Raw genomic sequence first — 23117 nt, forward strand, 5'->3', positions numbered from 1 at the left:
GATGATATTAAAACCATTAACAAATTTACTGTTTTATTTCATAATAAAAAAGAATGTTAAATAACTTCATTAAAAAGTTTGACTAATTAGGCATATAGATAAATGGGCAGCATTTTGACCAGAACACGGAGGATACACATTTCAAAGACCAGACAAAATTATTTATTTATTTTTTGTGGGGAGAGAACAGTTTTATTATCTGGGGATACACTGGGGTCCTCTCCCTGGGAGGTGGGTCTTCCACTGGTTATCCCCGCCAGGGCTCCAGGGGGCGCCATGCGATTCAGTGCTGGGCTCCGCTGGGGGCCGGGCCTTGGAGAAGACGAACTGTGCAGGGAAGCAGCAGCTGTAGGGTCCTCACTGCCCGCTCCGCCCGGCTGCACCCGGCCTCCTGGTGCTCCTCAGGCTCCCGCCGAGTCTGCGTCTCTGGAGGGCAGCGAACCATCCTGCCCAGAACCTTATCCTCACAGCCCAGTTTGACGCAGGTCAGCCATTTCTGCTTCCTCCTCTCGGGCTGCACTTTGCACTTGGGTTTTTCCAGTCCTTCCTCCGGCCGCTTCTCTGTCTACCGGAGCTTAAATTTCAGCCTCACACATGTTCCAGCTGGGAAGGGCGTGTCCAGGGCGCTGTCCACACTGGTCTCCTGGAAGGCCTGCTGCACGGGCAGGTGCTTGCAGATTCCTCCAGGACCACCTGCAGGCCCCGGCGCTGGCCCCGTGAGCTCGGTCCCTCCCGCGTCCCCCGCACCCACCCACTGGGCCAGCGAGATCCGCAGCCCTCTCAGGCTTCCCCTGTCACCCCAGCCCTGCGAAGCGGGTGTGCACCCCTTAGTTCTCCGAGCCTGCCGGGAGCCACCTCCTCCCCTGCCCTGCCTCTGGAGAGGCCATGCCCGCAGAACGCTGGGCAGAGGCGAAGGAGCCGGGAAATGTCCCTTTCTCCACACTGACCTTCGGGTCTGCTGGGTCCTCTCCACTCCCTCCCACCCTGCCCGAGCTGTTCCCTGGGGCCCGCAGTTTCAGCAAAGTGCCCTGCCTCGCCGGGAAGCCGTCCTGTTGTTCACTCTCACCCTTCCTCCTTTTCTGGCCCATTCTCTCTCCCCACTGGGTCTCCGATACGACCCTTCCTCCTCCCGGCTGTTCCCGGAGCCCCTCTCTGCTTCCCCAGCTCAGCCTCCTCTCTGACGGCTTCTCCCTCCCACCCCCAAGTGAATCTCCGTACTCTCACGGGGTGCCCCCGATCCCCGGGGGCTAGGTCAACCAGACAAAATTATTTTAAATGGGAATTCCATTGAATTCATGAAAGCAGGAATCCATCTGGTCATATTTTAAATAATTTTGAAATGATAATAGCAACTATCAATTTAACCAGAATTCAGAATACCCACCATTTTACCAGAAAAAAAAAAAAAACCTGTTATAACTAACCAAGTCAGTAAATTCTCAGGATACAATATTAACATATGAACATCAGTGGCATTTTTTTACAGTAACAACAAAATATCTGAAACAGGAATAAAGATAGTTCCATTTACAATATTATGAAATAGAACGAAATACTTAGGAATGAGTTATCAAAGAATATGAAAGATCTGCATACTGAAAACTGTAAAATGTTGAGGAAAGAAAATGAAAAATACAAAATGGGAAATATATTATGTGTTCATGGATTCTAAAAATTAATATTATTAAAATATCCATACCACACAAAGTGATCTACAGAGTTAAATTTCTATCAAAATTTTAATGCCATTTTATTAAAAATGTAGAACAACAATTTTAAAATTAGTATGGAACACAAAAGACCTCAAATAGCCAAATACTGAGAAGAACAAAAAGGCTGAAAGCCTTACGCTTCCTGATTTCAAACTATATTACAAAGCTGTAGTCATCAATATAGTATAGTACCTACATAAAAACCAATAGAACAGAATACAGCATCCAGAAATAAACTCACAAATATGCAGTCGACCAGTCCCACAGAATGGAGAAAGGATAAACACATCAAGGAGTGGTGTAAGAAAAACTAGATATGCACAGAAAAAAGTGAACCTTTCTCTCATGTCATCACAAAATGAATTCGAAATGAAATAAAGACTTAAACATAAGAACTGAAATCATGAATCCTCTAAAAAAAATGGGGAAAAAACCTTGACACTGGTCATGGCAATGATGCTTTGGATATGACACCAATAACACAGTCAACAAAAGCCAAAATGAACAAGTGGAACTATGTCAAAGTTAAAATTTTCTGCACAATAAAGGAAACAATCAGCAAAATATAAAGGCATTATAGGAAATGGGAGAAAATATTTGTAAACCATATGTATGATAATATGTTACTATCCAAAATATATGTCATACTAATCAATTAAAAAAACCCACAGCAGAGTTAAAAGCAATTTCTTGATTAATAATTGGGCAAAATATATAAATAGCAATTTTTCCAAAGATATACAAATGGCCAGCAGGTATATAAAAATGCTCGACATCACTAATTTTCAGAGTAATTAAAATCAAAATCACAATGAGGTATCACCTTATCGTGGTGTTTGGATGCCTATTATCAAAAAGTCAAAAGATAAAAAGTGTTAGGGTGTGGAAAAAGAGAACACTTGTGCACTGTTGCTGAGGATGTCAATTGGTGCAGCTATTATGAAAAACGGTATGGAGGTTCCTTAAAATTTTTAAACTAGAACTACCACTAATCCCAATTAGGAGTATATAGCCAAAGGACATAAAATCAGGATCATCAAGGGTATCTGCACTCCTCTGAATCAGATAAATACACTGAGAGATACATAATTTCAGCTTTAATAAAATTGAAGCTCTTTCATCCACAACAATATTGATAAATCTTGAAGACATTACGCTAAGTGAAATAAGCCGAATACAGAAAGACAACTACTGCATGATCTCGTTTGTATGTAAAATCTAAAAAAGTAAATAAAAATTAAAAAAGCCATGGAAACAGTAGAACGGTGGTTCCCATGGGCTAGGAAGTGGGGAAAATAGGGAGATATCCATGGAAGGGGCACACCTTCAGTTACATGGTGAGTAACTGCTGGGGACCTAATGTACAGAATAGTGACTATAGTTAACAATACTCTGTACTTGAAATTTGCTACAAGAGTAGATCTCAGGTGCTCTCACCACTCACACAGAAACGTATTAACTATGTGAGGGGATAGATAGGCTAACTAGCTTAACTGAGGTAATTTAAAGACTACTGATATCTCAAAACACTCTATTGTACACCCTAAAATATACACTTTTCAATTTGTCAATCATAGCTCAACGAATGGAGAAAAAAATAAGAGTAACCAGCAGGTAATATCTAGCCACATGGAAACTCGATTTAAAACACGCTTGGCCACTGTTTCCAGCTCAACTCGGGAACGTCCGGAGCGCTTCTGGCCCCTGGACTTCGACGCTCCTCCCGTGGCCCCCGTGGCTGGGGAAGGTACAGTTGTTCCCAGGATTCCAGGCACGCAGATCCGGCAGGGCCATCGCCGTCCCCTTGCTCTTGCCGCAGCCCCGTTAGGCTCCACGTTTCGGGGCCTCCTGGCCGGGGAGGCTGCCTGTGGCTGCCAGCGCGCCCCCGTGGCTGTGGCTCAGCCGGCCCCCACTTCGGCCCCGTGCAGCCCCTCCGGGGCCGCAGCCGTCTGGCGCCCGAACTCACGGCCTCGGGCCGGTACCCGCCGCCAGCGCCTTCGCTGTGGCCGCTCCTCCCCCTCCCCGAGCCCGAGCTGGCCCAGCGGAGAAGGAGGACGGAGAAGCTGGAACCCGAACGCTGAGCTGCAGGCGACAGGTGCAGGAACGGGAGAAGCTATGGCCTCGCACAGGACGGCTGCTCAGAGCGACACGAGCAACCGCCAAGAGCTCCTCTCGCAGCTGGAAGAACTCAGTAATGTACTCCGCTGTGGGAGAAATGGAGATAATAAAAGTCTGATGTAGAAGTACTCGCAGACAACCATGCTCCTTGATCGATCTCAGATTATTATCAGACCTACTCTAATGATGTTAGTCTTCCAAATAAAGTGAGTGACTGAACTGTCCAAATCAGCAAGATCAGGATATTGAAACTCTTGCTTTGAATTCTAACGACCAGTTGTAAATAGAAAATGATGCTCACCCTGGTACTGACAGGACAGCAAATGTTAAATGTAGACAGGAGGGTCATTTGCCTCAAATTCACAGGAGCCAGCATCTGCATTAGCTGCACAAGATACGTCCTTAGAAGGTTCGTCATTAGCTGGAAGTTTGAAAGCTGCAGCAGAAGCGGCTTTATCACAGACTGGATTTAGTTGTGATGAAAATACTGGACTGTATTTTGACCACAGCACTGGTTTCTATTAAGATTCTGAGAATCAAATATATTATGATTTAATTTATTACTACTGTGATGTGGAAAGTGGTCGCTATCGGTTTCATTCTCAAGTAGCTTTGCCACCTTATCAGACTTATAGCACAAAACAAAAATAAAAAATTGAGAAAAGAAAGGATCCAGATTCTTCTACAAAAAAAAAAAAAGAGGAAAAGGATTTGAATTCAGAGGATCAAGAAGCCTTCAGTGTTGAACATACAAACTGCAATGGGAAAGACAATTTCACAAATGTGAAAAAAAAAAGCCAAAAGTCATTCATCACAAAAATAATCCCCCAAAATTCACTGTTTCAGTTAGTGGAAATCCTATGGAATCTCCTCCTAATGAAAACATCTCAGTTCATCTTTAAGGATGAGAAAATCACAGAGACTGATAGTGAACCAGAAGAAGATGAAATTACAGACTCTCAGACCGAGGGTAGTTATGATGAAGGCATTACCAGTAAAGGCAATGCAACTGCAAAAGATACTGAGGAGGAAGATGAGGGAAAAGTGTGGCCCTCATATATGAGAGTAATTGTCATTAGATCTCCTGTGTTACAGACAGGATCATTCTTCATCATTACTGCTGTAAAATCTACTACAATTGGAAGAGAAAATGACATGGAGCATACACTTCTAATCCCTGAAGTTGGTGTAAGTTTCATGAAGAAATTTATTTTGACCATGACTTACAAAGTTATGTCCTTTTGGATCAGGCAGTCAAAATGGAACAATTGTTAATGTAAAATGGATTGTTCAGCTGAAAACTAAATGTGACCCTTATGAACCTGAGCAGGGAGGTAAAGTGAAAATTGGAGACACTGTGTTATCTTATTACATTCACCCTGGCAGAAATAGCTGTGTTGGATGTGAACCAGGGCAGGTTAGAGCTCACCTTTTCCTTGATAAAAAAGATGAATCATTTGTTGGTCCATCATTAACTAAGAAGGAAACTAGCTGGAAAGAAGAAAAGGATTTTAAAAATATATGAGTAAAATATGGTTTACAGAATACAGACTACAAAGATGATAAGATACTGGAGAATCAAAAATGTAAAGATAGAGCTGGAAAACATAGGGAGCAGATTGGAAGTGAAGGAAATTTCCAAAGAGATGATGCTCCTGCGTCTGTTCATTCTGAAATTACTGATGGCGACAAAGGTCAGAAGATGTTGAAAAAGATGTGTTGAAAACAGGAGAAGGCCCGGGGAAGGATGGTGGAAGAATGAAAACTCCAATACAGCTTCAGCTTTGGCAAACACATGCAGGATTGGAGACAGACAAACCGTCCTCAATTAAAGAGACTCATCTTCTCCAAAACAAGAACAACAACAACAACAAAAGCTGGGACAAAGCACAGGAGAGGTTTGCTGAAAACTTTCCAGAAACTAAACTTCAAAAAGATGACCTAGGAACCATTCCTTGGGTAAAAGGGACTGAGGAGTGAAGGTTAATCACAGAAGAAAACTCATGCTTTTTTATAAATAGAGTTTGGAAACTCTTATTGCAGAATGTCTCTCCTCAAAAAAGTCAGTGGCACAAGAAAGCTGTGTCACGGTTTACCCCTTCCTGATTCAGAAATGTGTAATAAAATGTGGTTTGCAGCTTTTAAAAAACACTTTTTAAACTAATTATTAGTGACTGAATTAATTTATACAGTAAGTGAACTAAAGTTCACAGGGCACAGATAAGTTTATCAAACTTTACTATTTTATCTTGTCATTGACAACATCCATATAAGCAAATAGCCATATAAGCAAAATTCTTATAACTACTTAAATGCTCATTTGTCCTTGTCTCCATATATTCATAGTAGTATGCACAGAAAATACAGCAAAAGAAACATCTAAATTCTACAGAAATAAATCTGACAATATACATTCTTGTTTATACCCTTCAGGACCTAGATAAAAAATATTGAGACAACATGAATAGTGATGCATACATTTTCTTATATTTGGAATAGTCTAAATCATATTAAATAACTAATGAACAGGTGACATGTCACAGAAAATTTGTCTTTTATTGTTTTCTTCGGTGAAGAATCTGAATTTGTTGATATGTACTATACATTCAGTATTTGTATTTGGTTTGTTTCATAGCTAATGAAATGTTTATACATGAACAAATGAGTACAGTATTGAAATAGTCCATGTGCTGGCATTCATACTTTTTATAAATACCATTACAGGCAATGAAGTTGTGCCAGAAAAATCTGATTTTGAGTGCAAAAGGAATATTTAGCCAGGGCCTCAAGCTCAATATATTTATTGAAAATGTCCTAAATTGCCATAAAACTTTATAATGTTAAATTATTCATTTCAATAAATTATGAATTAAACAAAAAATACAAATGATGTATTTTATGGATCAGAGAAGTGCTAATGAGACAGAATGGCCATTGAAGCCAAAAGGTCTGAATTCAGGTAGATAATTTTACTCATATTAGTTTTATGTTAGAGAAAACAATGCTTCTGACCATATACTATTTATTGCAGTGGAGTATTTCAAAAATATGTACAAAATATATAATTAATTTTCTAATGGTATAAAAGTAATCACATTCTACAAATTATTACAATATGGTCTATTGATGAGAGGGGTGTTTCAAATGAAAAAACTTGGAATTTCTCATGGTGATAGATGCCATAGAAAATCTATGTAAAATATTTCACTCATGTATGCAACTATGGATATTTCTGCTTTTCAGAAAAATAATATACTTTAAAAACCTAATGCAGACAATTAAAATCACCAAGAAGTTACAAGAATCACAGAATGTGTAATATAGTTGAAAGGAAATTAAGAAAACTTGCCAGGACTGGAAGTAAATAAAGGTAATGATCCAGAGAAGTAATCAACCTAAGAGGCCAGGGCTCCACTCAGATGCGTCTGATTACAAGAATGTCAGGTCCCTGTGGGTTGTTCCCTTCTGACAAGGCAAATGGAATAGACAAAGAGAAACTGCCTGCAGGCATTGGAATGCGGTGTCTCCCATATGTGAGGATTAAATTATAAATTATGTTGCACACAAGGAGATGAGCTACTGGGGTGAAGCATCAGAAGAAATTATATGGCACATAAATCTCAGATATTGAATTTATGTTTAAATGTTTAAGTCAATATAATGGAAAAGCAAGAAACCAAAATAATGTGGAAACTACGAGCTTGTCAAGCTATCTTTGGAAAAGAGGCAAACGAAAAGTAAAGTATTAAAAGTGTTGTAAAACAATTTAATGTACAACATACAAATTACATATTAAAATAGGCTGAGCCGAAAAGAGGACTAGTAAAGTGAAAGGCTGATCACAATTAATGTAGTCATATATATTATAGAAGGCAAATAGCCACTGCGCCCAGCCGGCTATTTTTTTTTTAATACTTTTTTTTGCAGAGACGGGGTCTCACTATGTCGCCAAGCTGGTCTTGAACTCTGGGGCTCAAGCAATCCAGCCACTTCATCCTCCCAAAATGAAGCCATTACAGGCTTGAGCCACTGCACCCAGCTTGTCTGTAGTTTTTAAAACAAAAACTGCTGGGCGTGGTGGCTTACGCCTGTAATCCCAGCACTTTGGGAGGCCGAGGCAGGTGGATCACGAGGTCAGGATTTCGAGAGCAGCCTGGCCAAGATGGTGAACCTGGTCTCTACTAAAATTAAAAAAATTAGCTGGGCGTGGTGGCGGGCACCTCTAGTCCCAGCTACTCAGGAGGCTGAGGCAGGAGAATCGTTTGAACAGAGGAGGCAGAGGTTGCAGTGAGCAGAGATCATGCCACTGCACTCCAGCCTGGCCACAGAGCAGGACTCCGTCAAAAAAAAATAATTAAGATTAAAAGTTAGGATAGATTTTTACATATATATATATATATATATATACCATTATAGTGTCATACAGAATGGTTTTAGTGCCGTGAAGATTCTCTGTGCTCTGTGTATCCATCTCTTCCTTCCCCTTGGTCCATGGCAACCACTGATCTTTCTACTGTTCCCATGGTTTCATCGTTTCCAGAACGTCATATAATTGGAATTGAACCGTACGTAGACTCTTCGGATTGGCTTCTTCTTTTAGCAATATGCATTTAAGTTTCCTCCATGTATTTTTTTCTGGCTTGATAGATCATCTCTTGCTAGCAGTGAATAATATCCCATTGCCATTATACTTTTGTCAAGACTCAGAATGTACAATGTGAAGAGTAAACGTGAATGTGCACTGTAAGCTTTGAGTGATAATGAAGGGTCAAGGTAGGTTCCTGGTTGTCACAAGTGTGCTCCTGTGGGACAGGAAGCTGTAGTGGGGAAGCTGTGTGCGGGGAAAGGGATATATGGGAAGCCTGTCCTCTCTGCTCCGTTTAGTTGTGAACCTGCACTTCTCTAAAAACTAAAATTAATTAAAATTGAAAGCTAAAAATTAGAGAAATTAAAACATTACAATGTGTCATATAGTTTTCAAATCACAAGATAGAAAAAGACATAATAACAGAAACTATAGAAAACAAAAAGGATAGGAATAAAACATCAGTGATAGAAGGCAGAAGACAGAAACGTGCAGCCAAACATATTATTTTAATGATTACTTATATTCATTTATACCAATTTATATTGATGTAACATATTAATTTTGACTAAATGGCATTAAAGAAGGTTTGAGTAATTTGTGTGTCACATTCTGGATGAGAGGACTGAATAATATTAACTCTTTAGTTTGCTGTAAATCATTTAAAAATATGCTCAAATTCCAATAAAAATTCCAAGAAAAATATTTTTGAACAAGAAAATCTGATTTTAAATTCGTCTGTTGAGCACACACACGAGAGCCAATATTATAAAATTTACTATAAGATATTTAATATTATTACTATTCAAAGTAAACAAATTTGAAATGGCACAAAAATAAACACATTAATGAAAGAGAACTACAAACATAGAAATTGAGTGTAATTTTATGTAGTAACAGGGTAACACTTTAAATTCACAAAACAAGAGCGATTGTTCCATTTATGGTATTAAAATACTGGGTAATGATTTGAGAATATAAAATGATAGAATTGAATCATGGTCCCACACCTTGCGTAAAAGTTAATTCCAGTATTAAATGTTAAAAAATAAGAGAGAGAGAGAAAAGAAAATTAGATGTATGTGTGGTTTTCGTTCTTGAGAATGAATGTCTTTTAAAATCAAAATTTCAAACAGAAACCATATAAAAAGGAATAAACCTAACGTACCTAAAAGGTAAATTCTTACACATTTCAACACCAGGTAAATAGCACAAAACAAACTGGGAAAATTTTACAACAATTATGTTACATGAAAGTTAAAATCCTTATGACATATGCAATGTATAAAACAGTATGATTACTGCTATTATTAATAGTATTATGATTACCTGGCCTTCCCGCACACCAGTCCTCTTCTGGTGCCCTGTGGTGAAGCAGAGCCCTCCCTCTCTGGCCACAGTGAGGGATCCAGCAGGAACCCTGCCTAAACCCACAGAGGGTGTGAGCCAAGCCAGGACATCACATTCCCTCCTGCGAAATGACGCAGACACCCACTCACGACAGAAATGTGGTCCCTCTCTGGAAAAGTTGCATAACAATTATTGCAGGAACTTTTTTCTTTTGTTCCCAGACACATGGAGAAAGCTGGTCTGGAAGACTGATGTCCACATGCTCAGAGAAGCAGTCACTCATAACACACACACAGCACACACCACACCATGTGCACACGCACAAACACCCCACACACAGACACCACACAAACAGCACACACACCATGTGCACACGCATACACACCCCACACAAGACACCACACAAACAGCACACATACCATGTGCACATGTACACACACCCCACAGACACCACACACTGCACACACACCATGTGCACACGCACACACCCCACAGAAACCAAACAGCACACACACCATGTGCACATGCACACACACCACCCACACCCACTGCACACACCACACACACACCACACCCACTGCACACACAGCATGTGCACATGCACACACCCCATACAGACACCACACACCCCCCCACACACAGACACCACACACTGCACACACCACACCATGTGCACACACACACCAGACACCACACACACTACACACACACACCATGTGCACATGTACAAACCCCAGAATCCACACACTGCACACACTACACTATGTGCACATGCACTCACACCCCACGCACAGACACCACACAAACAGCACACACACCATGTGCACATGCAAGCACACAACTCCCCCACACTGCACACACATACCACACCCACTGAACACGCCACACCATGTGCACACGCACACAGACCCCACACACCACACACACTGCACACCACACGAACCTACTACACACACCACACACATACAGCACCACACACCAACCACACACACATCAGACACCCCACACATACTCCCCAAACACTGCACACATACATATAGCACCACACACAGAGCAAACACACACATCACATACATACGCCACACACACTGTGCACACACACACCACACCACACACCACACACATACACCACAGATATTCTACACACACCAAACACTACACACACTGCACACACAGCACCATACACACACAAAATGCACACATCACATACACCACACACACACGTATCACAAGCACACCATACCACACATAGTACACATACACACCACACACATACACCACAAACACAGCCCATACACACACCATACACCACCCACAGTATTCACACGGCACCCCCAGTACACACCACACACACATATACGTACCCCATGCACTTACTACACACACAGACCACACACACACACCATACATATACATCACACACATACACCTGCGCACACCTCACAGAGTACATACAATCCTCACTTTTAGAACTTAATTCAGCTTTTAAGGAGCCTTGATAGTAAAGTATTTTATTGGCGTTTGAATGAGCTAAGAAAATGCATATAAATATACATGCGTAACTATGATTGCACAAGAAGCACTTTCGAAATCACAACATTAGATTAAACCGTGTAATTTTTTCATTGTCTTTGAAAAATCAAGTCTTTATCATTTTACTAGGAACTATTTACAGAATAAACTAATGAGATTCTTCCTGAGGTATAAAGACTTTTTGGAAAAACTTCTCCTTGATGAAATTTCACTGAAAACATCACTTCCATCGTGAAGTATTTCTTTAAGATAGTCTTGGTCCCTTCCTTTTATGTGGAATCGTCAATTCAAATTTTAAAGGAGACTTTGAGATGCTTTTCATCTATTATTTTAAAAATGTTGAAGGGGTTTTTAATTCTGCCTTCTACAGAGATGGACACACCTCTAATTATGATGTAAAACTGAATACGTTACTGTGACAGGCTTTCTCCTCTGCAGCTCAGCTGCCTTCATTATTAATAAGGATTGTATGATTTTACTCCATGCACAATCTGTATTCCCTGCTTTATAAAGAATAGAAATCTAATTCTCACTATGAAGGCAGATAAAAGTAATCCCTTCAATCTACAGATGACAGAATCATTTACCAAAGCACTCAGACTTTAAATAGCATTTATCCAATGTGTCTATATTTCTACACAGATTCATATGAAGAACATGTAGTTTAAATCATTGCACAATTTATGCTTTTAATGAGTTGTGATGGTCATTAATATTTTTATCACATTGGTGGGCTACTTACTGTTATTATTTTCAGTTAGAAATATAGATGTATTTTCTATTTTTGATGAATTTGAAACATACTCCTTGGAATATAATATCTGTGTATAATATCTGTGGAACGCATGAAAATAATATTCAAATAGTATGCATTTTTTCCAGAATGAAAATTTCCTCTATAATAACATTCATCTTTTTTTTACTGATGGGCACATAAAAGTCAACATTTGTAACATTGCTGGGCATTATTTACATTAAACATGCATCAGCTTCAAGTGTTGCAGAAACTGGGCAAGAGGCCACAAGGTACACGATACACACACACAAGCTCACACACATACACACACACAAAACTTGTATTATTATACTTACCTGTCTAAAGAGGTGGATAAATATATTAGATTGCTCTAGAGCAAGGATTTTTGTGGAGCCTATTGGAAAATATGACTGTAGTTTGAGTGAGATTCCTCTAAGAGATTCAACTTGGCCACTATTTATTGAGTATTCAATTTTAAAAATACTAACAGAAGGCTTATGGGATGAAAATTTCCATCTAAATCTATAGGAAATGTGCTACTAGATGCTGTAGTAAAAAGACTGGTGTGGTAATTGTAAAATATATCTAATATCTAAACCTTTGTTTGTTTGTTTTTTACCTGAAATCCTTATGGTTGTGATTGTGTATACCAATTTGAATCTTCCCATCAACAAGATACATTAATAAATAGCCAGCCTACCTCTATAAATTAATAATTTAGTTCACCTGCTCTATATTTTGAGGGCAGTGCTTCTCTTCCTTTGACATGCACAAGATTCACCCGGGGATCTTATTAAAATGCAAACTCATAGACCACACTTTGACTAGCTAAGATAAGGGGTCAGAGCATCGAAATAAGTGTGTAGGTGACTGTGCTAAGATTCTACTGCTCATTTGGGCACTGGCTCACCATACAAACAAAGCTTAGGACTTCTAGTCCTTGCTGGAAAAGAAATACACATACATAGGATGTGACTGTGCATATGGAATATCTGTTGTGTTCTGGACATTGTGCTAGACAACAGAGATAAGAAGTCAAATAATCTCTTGTCTCTATCTGAAAGGAGCTTCATACACAGTGGCTTCTGGATGTCTCTGAAACTGGGTTCACTTTCAGATGTGATTATTATATTTATGATTTGACATTGGCATTGAACGCCATGATGTGATAAATTTTTCCAGAACCTGCCAGAACAACTGGCTTTGCTCTCAGCATCAGGAAGCCACTGGGGCACATAAATAATTCATTTATGTTTGTATTTCACCAGACAGGAACAACTTGAGCTACTTTTCTAGCAACATTTGTTTAGAGCTGTTTTTGTTTGTTTTTTTTGTTTGTTTGTTTATTTTTGAGACAGGGTCTCACTCTGTCACCTACGCTGGAATGCAGTGGTGTGATCAGAGCTCACTGCAGCCTCTACCTTCTGGGCTCAAGCAATCCTCTCACCTCAGCCTCCTGAGAAGCTGGAACCACAGGCTTATACCACCATACCCAGCTAATTAAAAAATTTTTTTTTGTAGAGACAGGGTTTTTCCATGTTTCCTAGACTTGTCTCCCACTCCTGAGCTGAGCAATCTGCCTGTCTCAACTTCCTAAAGTGTAGAGCTGTGTTTTTAGTCTTTTTTGAGCTGTTTTACAATCCAGTGTTGAATTGATAAGTGTGGATTCACTCTGATATTTGCAGATTTAACATCCTACTTCACAAGATGCTCATAGCCTTGATCCATTACAGCCCCTGCCTCATCCATCTCTGCTCATATCCTTGATCCAATATAGCAGCCACCTCGTCCATCTCTGCTCATAGCCTAAACTAATAGAAGCCAGAGGGAAGAAATGGAAGCCAACGTGAGTCCAGAACACACATTTTATAAGAGCATAAGAAATTTAAAAATAGCAAAGTACATAATGAAGCTTGTAATAGATATTCATGGCTAAAATTTATTCTTATATTAATCAATATATTCTATAAATTGGGAGAAAATATTAAACACATGAAAAGTAAGGAACTTTCATCATTAATATATAATTAATATGACAAGAATGTAGTTTATGTTTTTATCTTTACGAGATTTAGGAACATTTGGTGCAAGGAGGAAGAATGTATAATCATGGGGAGCGTGTATGATACTGGAGGGAGCCTTTTGACAAGGGGGAAATGGCATCACGAGATATGCTATAGTCATAGCTATGTAGGAACACAGCTACCTATGGTCTCCCCATCAAATCCACTGGGCAGTGTTCAGTTACCAACATTGAGGTAGAGCTCACTCTCCCAGATCAGAAGAGAAAATATACACTGCAGTCAGAAGCCACTGAGTAGGAAGCTCCTTTCAATAGAGGCAAGGGATATTTGACTTTTTATCTCTAGTATCTAGTAAAATATCCAGAACACAACAGATATTCCATATGCACAGTCACATCCTATGTGTCTGTATTTCTTTTCCAGCAGGGACTGGAAGTCCTAAGTTTTGTTAATATGATGAGCCAGTGCCCACATGAACAGTAGCATCTTAGCACTGTCACCAGGACATCCATTTAAATGCTCTTATCTTAGCTAGTCAAAGTGTGGTCTATAGTTTGCATTTTAATAAGATCCCCAGGTGAATCTTGTGCATGTTACAGAGGAAGCACTGTCCTACATCACATGTGACAGGCTCTCATAGTCACCATCATCACGAGAATCTTGTGCATGTTACAGGGAAGTGCTGTCCTACATCATATGTGACAGTCTCTCATAGTCACCATCATCACAGGAATCTTGCGCATGTTACAGGGAAGCACTATCCTACATAGTATGTGACAGGCTGTCATAGTCAACATCACCATGGGAAGCTGCATTTAGAGCATTTAACTATATGGCCTCTGAAATCAGATGACTTAGGTTTAGACTTCTTCTACTTCTTAATAAGCAGAGAACTCTGGGGTGAAAACTTTACGACGCTGTTTTATCACGTCCAAATTGGAGGCACGGGGAGATTATAACATTTTGCATAGAATATTGTTTTACATATAAAATGAAATAGTACATAGGAAGCTTCTGCCATGCACTAACTGCACAATAAATATTAGTTAATAGTAACTCATTTAGTCCTAAGAAGAGGTCTATAAATTTGTACACTATAATTTTTTGTGACTACCCAAATTTTTATAATTAATGTAGATTTAAAATCAAGGAATGTTTTTCCGTGTAGTTGGCAATCAATAAGACATGCCAAAATTATATGTAAGTATTTTATTTTTGGTGGGGATATAAGAAATTTGCCATCAAAAGAGGGAAGATAATCTATGTTTGCAGACTCCAGAAAGCTGTCACTCACCTAAGAGTTTGCAATTTCTGTCCGGGGGAAAAGAAGAGAAATTTGACTGTGAGAGGAGCCAAGATGGCCGAATAGGAACAGCTCCGGTCTACAGCTCCCAGCGTGAGCGACGCAGAAGACGGGTGATTTCTGCATTTCCATCTGAGGTACCGGGTTCATCTCACTAGGGAGTGCCAGACAGTGGGCGCAGGCCAGTGGGTGCGCGCAACGTGCGCGAGCCGAAGCAGGGCGAGGCATTGCCTCACCTGGGAAGCGCAAGGGGTCAGGGAGTTCCCTTTCCGAGTCAAAGAAAGGGGTGACGGACGCACCTGGAAAATCGGGTCACTCCCACCCGAATATTGCGCTTTTCAGACCTGCTTAAAAAATGGCGCACCACGGGACTATATCCCACACCTGGCTCGGAGGGTCCTACGCCCACGGAATCTCGCTGATTTCTAGCACAGCAGTCTGAGATCAAACTGCAAGGCCGCAGCGAGGCTGGGGGAGGGGCGTCCGCCATTGCCCAGGCTTGCTTAGGTAAACAAAGCAGCCTGGAAGATCGAACTGGGTGGAGCCCACCACAGCTCAAGGAGGCCTGCCTGCCTCTGCAGGCTCCACCTCTGGGGGCATGGCACAGACAAACAAAAAGACAGGAGTAACCTCTGCAGACTTAAATGTCCCTGTCTGACAGCTTTGAAGAGAGCAGTGGTTCTCCCAGCACGCAGCTGGAGATCTGAGAACCGGCAGACTGCCTCCTCAAGTGGGTCCCTGACTCCTGACCCCCGAGCAGCATAACTGGGAGGCACCCCCCAGCAGGGGCACACTGACACCTCACACGGCAGGGTATTCGAACAGACCTGCAGCTGAGGGTCCTGTCTGTTAGAAGGAAAACTAACAAACAGAAAGGACATCCACACCGAAAACCCATCTGTACATCACCATCATCAAAGACCAAAAGTAGATAAAACCACAAGGATGGGGAAAAAACAGAACAGAAAAACTGGAAACTCTAAAACGCAGAGTGCCTCTCCTCCTTCAAAGGAACGCGGTTCCTCACCAGCAATGGAACAAAGCTGGATGGAGAATGACTTTGACGAGCTGAGAGAAGAAGGCTTCAGACGATCAAATTACTCTGAGCTACGGGAGGACATTCAAACCAAAGGCAAAGAAGTTGAAAACTTTGAAAAAAATTTAGAAGAATGTATAAATAGAATAACCAATACAGAGAAGTGCTTAAAGGAGCTGATGGAGCTGAAAATCAAGGCTCGAGAACTACGTGAAGAATGCAGAAGCCTCAGGAGCCGATGCGATCAACTGGAAGCAAGGGTATCAGCAATGGAAGATGAAATGAATGAAATGAAGCGAGAAGGGAAGTTTAGAGAAAAAAGAATAAAAAGAAATGAGCAAAGCCTCCAAGAAATATGGGATTATGTGAAAAGACCAAATCTACGTCTGATTGGTGTACCTGAAAGTGATGGCGAGAATGGAACCAAGTTGGAAAACACTCTGCAGGGTATTATCCAGGAGAACTTCCCCAATCTAGCAAGGCAGGCCAACGTTCAGATTCAGGAAATACAGAGAACGCCACAAAGATACTCCTCGAGAAGAGCAACTCCAAGACATAATTGTCAGATTCACCAAAGTTGAAATGAAGGAAAAAATGTTAAGGGCAGCCAGAGAGAAAGGTTGGGTTACCCTCAAAGGGAAGACCATCAGACTAACAGCGGATCTCTCGGCAGAAACCCTACAAGCCAGAAGACAGTGGGGGCCAATATTCAACATTCTTAAAGAAAAAAATTTTCAACCCAGAATTTCATATCCAGCCAAACTAAGCTTCATAAGTGAAGTAGAAATAAAATATTTTACAGACAAGCAAATGCTGAGAGATTTTGTCACCACCAGGCCTGCCCTGAAAGAGCTCCTGAAGGAAGTGCTAAACATGGAAATGAACAACTGGTACCAGCCACTGCAAAATCATGCCAAAATGTAAAGACCATCGACACTAGGAAGAAACTGCATCAACTAACGAGCAAAATCACCAGCTAACATCATAATGACAGGATCAAATTCACACATAACAATATTAACTTTAAATGTAAATTGACTAAATTCTCCAATTAAAAGACACAGACTGGCAAATTGGATAAAGAGTCAAGACCCATCAGTGTGCTGTATTCAGGAAACCCATCTCACGTGCAGAGACACACATAGGCTCAAAATAAAAGGATGGAGGAAGATCTACCAAGCAAATGGAAAACAAAGGCAGGGTTTGCAATCCTAGTCTCTTATAAAACAGACTTCAAACCAACAAAGATCAAAAGAGACAAAGAAGGCCATTACATAATGCCAAAGGGATCAATTTAACAAGAAGAGCTAACTATCCTAAATATGTATGCACCCAATACAGGAGCACCCAGATTCATAAAGCAAGTCCTGAGTGACCTACAAAGAGACTTAGACTCCCACACATTAATAATGGGAGACTTTAACACCCCACTGTCAACATTAGACAGATCAACGAGACAGAAAGTCAACAAGGATACTCAGGAATTGAACTCAGGTCTGCACCAAGCAGACCTAATAGACATCTACAGAACTCTCCATCCCAAATCAACAGAATATACATTTTTTTCAGCACTAAACCACACCTATTCCAAAATTGACCACATAGTTGGAAGTAAAGCTCTCCTCAGCCAATGTAAAAGAACAGAAGTTATAACAAACTATCTCTCAGACCACAGTGCAATCAAACTAGAACTCAGGATTAAGAATCTCACTCAAAGCCGCTCAACTATGTGGAAACTGAACAACCTGCTCCTGAAAGACTACTGGGTACATAACGAAATGAAGGCAGAAATAAAGATGTTCTTTGAAACCAACGAGAACAAAGACACAACATACCAGAATCTCTGGGATGCATTCAAAGCAGTGTGTAGAGGGAAATTTATAGCACTAAATGCCCACAAGAGAAAGCAGGAAAGATACAAAATTGACACCCTAACATCACAATTAAAAGAACTAGAAAAGCAAGAGCAAACACATTCAAAAGCTAGCAGAAGGCAAGAACTAACTAAAATCAGAGCAGAACTGAAGGAAATAGAGACACAAAAAACCCTTCAAAAAATCAATGAATCCAGGAGCTGGTTTTTTGAAAGGATCAACAAAATTGATAGACCGCTAGCAAGACTAATAAAGAAAAAAAGAGAGAAGAATCAAATAGACACAATAAAAAATGATAAAGAGGATATCACCACTGATCCCACAGAAATACAAACTACCATCAGAGAATACTACAAACACCTCTACACAAATAAACTAGAAAATCTAGAAGAAATGGATAAATTCCTCGACACATACACTCTCCCAAGACTAAACCAGGAAGAAATTGAATCTCTGAATAGACCAATAACAGGAGCTGAAATTGTGGCAATAATCAATAGTTTACCAACCAAAAAGAGCCCAGGACCAGATGGATTCACAGCCGAATTCTACCAGAGGTACAAGGAGGAACTGGTACCATTCATTCTGAAACTATTCCTATCAATAGAAAAAGAGGAAATCCTCCCTAACTCATTTTATGAGGCCAGCATCATTCTGATACCAAAGCCGGGCAGAGACACAACCAAAAATGAGAATTTTAGACCAATATCCTTGACGAACATTGATACAAAAATCCTCAATAAAATACTGGCAAACCAAATCCAGCAGCACATCAAAAAGCTTCTCCACCATGATCAAGTGGGCTTCATCCCTGGGATGCAAGGCTGGTTCAATATACGCAAATCAATAAATGTAATCCAGCATATAAACAGAGCCAAAAACAAAAACCACATGATTATCTCAATAGATGCAGAAAAAGCCTTTGACAAAATTCAACAACCCTTCATGCTAAAAACTCTCAATAAATTAGGTATTGCTGGGACGTATTTCAAAATAATAAGAGCTATCTATGAGAAACCCACAGCCAATATCATACTGAATGGGCAAAAATTGGAAGCATTCCCTTTGAAAACTGGCACAAGACAGGGATCCTTCTCTCACCACTCCTATTCAACATAGTGTTGGAAGTTCTGGCGAGGGAAATTAGGCAGGAGAAGGAAATAAAGGATATTCAATTAGGAAAAGAGGAAGTCAAATTGTCCCTGTTTGCAGACGACATGATTGCATATCTAGAAAACCCCATTGTCTCAGCCCAAAATCTCCTTAAGCTGATAAGCAACTTCAGCAAAGTCTCAGGATACAAAATCAATGTACAAAAATCACAAGCATTCTTATACACCAACAACAGACAAACAGAGAGCCAAATCATGAGTGAACTCCCATTCACAATTGCTTCAAAGAGAATAAAATACCTAGGAATCCAACTTACAAGGGATGTGAAGGACCTCTTCAAGGAGAACTACAAACCACTGCTCAAGGAAATAAAAGAGGATACAAACAAATGGAAGAACATTCCATGCTCATGGGTAGGAAGAATCAATATCGTGAATATGGCCATACTGCCCAAGGTAATTTACAGATTCAATGCCATTCCCATCAAGCTACCAATATCTTTCTTCAAAGAATTGGAAAAAACTAGTTTAAAGTTCATATGGAACCAAAAAAGAGCCCGCATCACCAAGTCAATCCTAAGCCAAAAGAACAAAGCTGGAGGCATCACACTACCTGACTTCAAACTATACTACAAGGCTACAGTAACCAAAACAGCATGGTACTGGTACCAAAACAGAGATATAGATCAATGGAACAGAACAGAGCCCTCAGAAATAACGCCGCATACCTACAACTATCTGATCTTTGACAAACCTGAGAAAAGCAAGCAATGGGGATAGGATTCCCTATTTAATAAATGGTGCTGGGAAAACTGGCTAGCCATATGTAGAAAGCTGAAACTGGATCCCTTCCTTACACCTTATACAAAAATCAATTCAAGATGGATTAAAGATTTAAACGTTAGACCTAAAACCATAAAAACCCTAGAAGAAAACCTAGGCTTTACCATTCAGGACATAGGCATGGGCCAGGACTTCATGTCTAAAACACCAAAAGCAATAGCAACAAAAGACAAAATTGACAAATGGGATCTAATTAAACTAAAGAGCTTCTGCACAGCAAAAGAAACTACCATCAGAGTGAACAGGCAACCTACAAAATGGGAGAAAATTTTCGCAACCTACTCATCTGACAAAGGGCTAATATCCAGAATCTACAATGAACTCAAACAAATTTACAAGAAAAAAACAAACAACCCCATCAAAAAGTGGGTGAAGGACATGAACAGACACTTCTCAAAAGAAGACATTTATGCAGCCAAAAGACACATGAAAAAATGCTCATCATCACTAGCCATCAGAGAAATGCAAATCAAAACCACTATGAGATACCATCTCACACCAGTTAGAATGGCAATCATTAAAACGTCAGGAAACAACAGGTGCTGGAGAGGATGTGGAGAAATAGGAACACTTTGACACTGTTGGTGGGACTGTAAACTAGTTCAACCATTGTGGAAGTCAGTGTGGCGATTCCTCAGGGATCTAGAACTAAAAATACCATTTGACCCAGCCATCCCATTACTGGGTATATACCCAAATGACTATAAATCATGCTGCTATAAAGACACACGCACACGTATGTTTATTGCGGCATTATTCACAATAGCAAAGACTTGGAACCAACCCAAATGTCCAACAATGATAGACTGGATTAAGAAAATGTGGCACATATACACCATGGAATACGATGCAGCCATAAAAAATGATGAGTTCATGTCCTTTGTAGGGACATGGATGAAATTGGAAATCATCATTCTCAGTAAACTATCGCAAGAACAAAAAACCAAACACCGCATATTCTCACTCATAGGTGGGAATTGAACAATGAGATCACATGGACACAGGAAGGGGACTATCACACTCTGGGGACTGTGGTGGGGTGGGGAAGGGGGGAGGGATAACATTGGGAGATATACCTAATGCTAGATGACGAGTCAGTGGGTGCAGCGCATCAGCATGGCACATGTATACATATGTAACTAACCTGCACAATGAGCACATGTACCCTAAAACTTAAAGTATAATAAAAAAAAGACTAAAAAAATAAAAATGAATACACTTATACTCCTCAAAAAAAAAAAAAAAAGTTGACTCTGAAAATAAGCATTACCATAGAGTCTTCTCTATGGCAACATCAAAAATAAAGACTGATTCTCATCTTCCTAACAATCTGCAAAGACAAGTGAAACACAACCTACTGAGCATCAGGTTAAAGAAGGAGTGAGTTTGAGTGGCACAGGAGGAAACCATGTTTTCGCCGCTAGGGAAATAAATATGACCACTGTTCCTCTGCCCTCCTCCGAGGCTGAAGATGGGTTAAATATCAGTGCCTAACCTCAGATAATGGAATGAACAAAAAAGCTATAAAATGCATGTATTACATAATTAAGAGGGTGGGAAGGGATTTTTTTAAAAAGGCAATTCCTAGTTGGGTTCCTTCCTGTTCACGCCATTAGTGAAGAAACTAGTCTTGCCCTAGAATTCTGGGGATGGCTCCAGACACAACAAACACTGAGTAGACGAAATTCACGGTAATTTATTCATCGCGCATACTCAGCCCAACAGGGGATGACGCTGAATCTATGCAGGTGTACCCAGGGGTTCACCCTGGAGCACAGAGTGCTGGAGGCAGGCTTGGTAGAAATCAGAGGGTGGGGTAACCCCTAGTCCCTTGAGGGATGTGCTTGACTAATTCAAACAGTTTAGCAGTCTGTTGGGGGCATGAAAGCCATTAGGCTGAGGACCTGGTGGGATGCAGCATAAAATTTTAGGTGTCACTGTACAATTGACCCTGATGCTTTAATATCAGACATTTATTTTAATGATGACTAATATTTTGAGAGGCTGAGAGAAGGCTGCTGAGACATTGTAATAAGTGCTTAGGTGCATGAGACATTAGGAAGGCCACAATTATGAGTAATGAAATGTGGAAGCTGATGAGAAGCTACTGCTCCCATTTGTTTAGCAGGAGGCAGGAAAAGTGATCTGGGATCTCTGGCAGCACAAGCGTGTTGGTAAATATTTGGGTGATGTCATGCATTCCCCATGCATTGGTTTTCATGTCTCCAGTGAGTTGTTGGGCAAGTCTGATATTGCTGATCCACATGCAGCAGGCAGCTTCCTGTATGGAGCTACCTCCAACCCTTGGACAGTTCAGGACTGAAAGGTTGTCAAAAATGTGAACTCCTTGATGCCCAGTAAAGGCAATTGAGGGAACTGTCTAGCATTGGTGTAAAAAGTGCACTTCCCTAAGGAGCATGAACTTAGAGTAATCAAAGCCTGTGGCAACAGTGGAATCCAGCAGGGCATCCACTCGCTGCTTTGTACCTTAAATAGGAATTCTTTGAGGAGCTCAGTGTATCTCTCAACTGAAGCAGCTGCCTGCAGCCTACAGGGGCAGTGGAAGCTCTGCTGGACACCTTCTTCACAAGCCCAGCACTGTGTTTTCTGATGAAATGTTGCTTTGGTGACCATCAGTGCTGTCTGGAACTCTGCAGGGGATAAGGAGTGTCCCTGTGAGATCTGTACTGTATCCTTAGTTAAAATAAAGGCATTTGTTACCTTGATTGGTATTCTGAGTGTCCATGAGACAAGAAGTTTATTTAATTCAATGGAGAGGGAAGGTGGACAATTCTTGGCATTGTCAAAAAGATTGTAAAAATGTACAAATGGGGCTAATAGTTGGCCCAGCATCAGTGCTATGATGAGCA

The 23117-nt window shown here is 40.5% G+C and overlaps 1 protein-coding gene and 1 pseudogene across 1 annotated transcript; both read left to right on the plus strand.

Annotated features, from left to right (window-relative positions):
• Window positions 1-298: 298 nt before the first annotated feature.
• On the plus strand, window positions 299-6701 carry LOC129530473 (uncharacterized). The gene is made up of 2 exons (XM_055377291.1): window positions 299-485; window positions 3290-6701. Exon 2 carries the CDS (start codon window positions 3342-3344, stop codon window positions 3951-3953), a length of 612 nt encoding a protein of 203 aa, XP_055233266.1. The 5' UTR covers window positions 299-485; window positions 3290-3341; the 3' UTR covers window positions 3954-6701.
• LOC129530472 (angiogenic factor with G patch and FHA domains 1-like) lies at window positions 4707-5810 on the plus strand (annotated as a pseudogene).
• Window positions 6702-23117: the final 16416 nt, after the last annotated feature.

The sequence above is a fragment of the Gorilla gorilla genome, chromosome 22, assembly GCF_029281585.2.
Source record: "Gorilla gorilla gorilla isolate KB3781 chromosome 22, NHGRI_mGorGor1-v2.1_pri, whole genome shotgun sequence".
NCBI classification, from domain to species: domain Eukaryota; kingdom Metazoa; phylum Chordata; class Mammalia; order Primates; family Hominidae; genus Gorilla; species Gorilla gorilla.

Bases quoted from the DNA above. Each gene is read 5' to 3' on its own strand.
- LOC129530473 (XM_055377291.1), top strand. From the start codon at position 3,342: ATGGAAACTCGATTTAAAACACGCTTGGCCACTGTTTCCAGCTCAACT.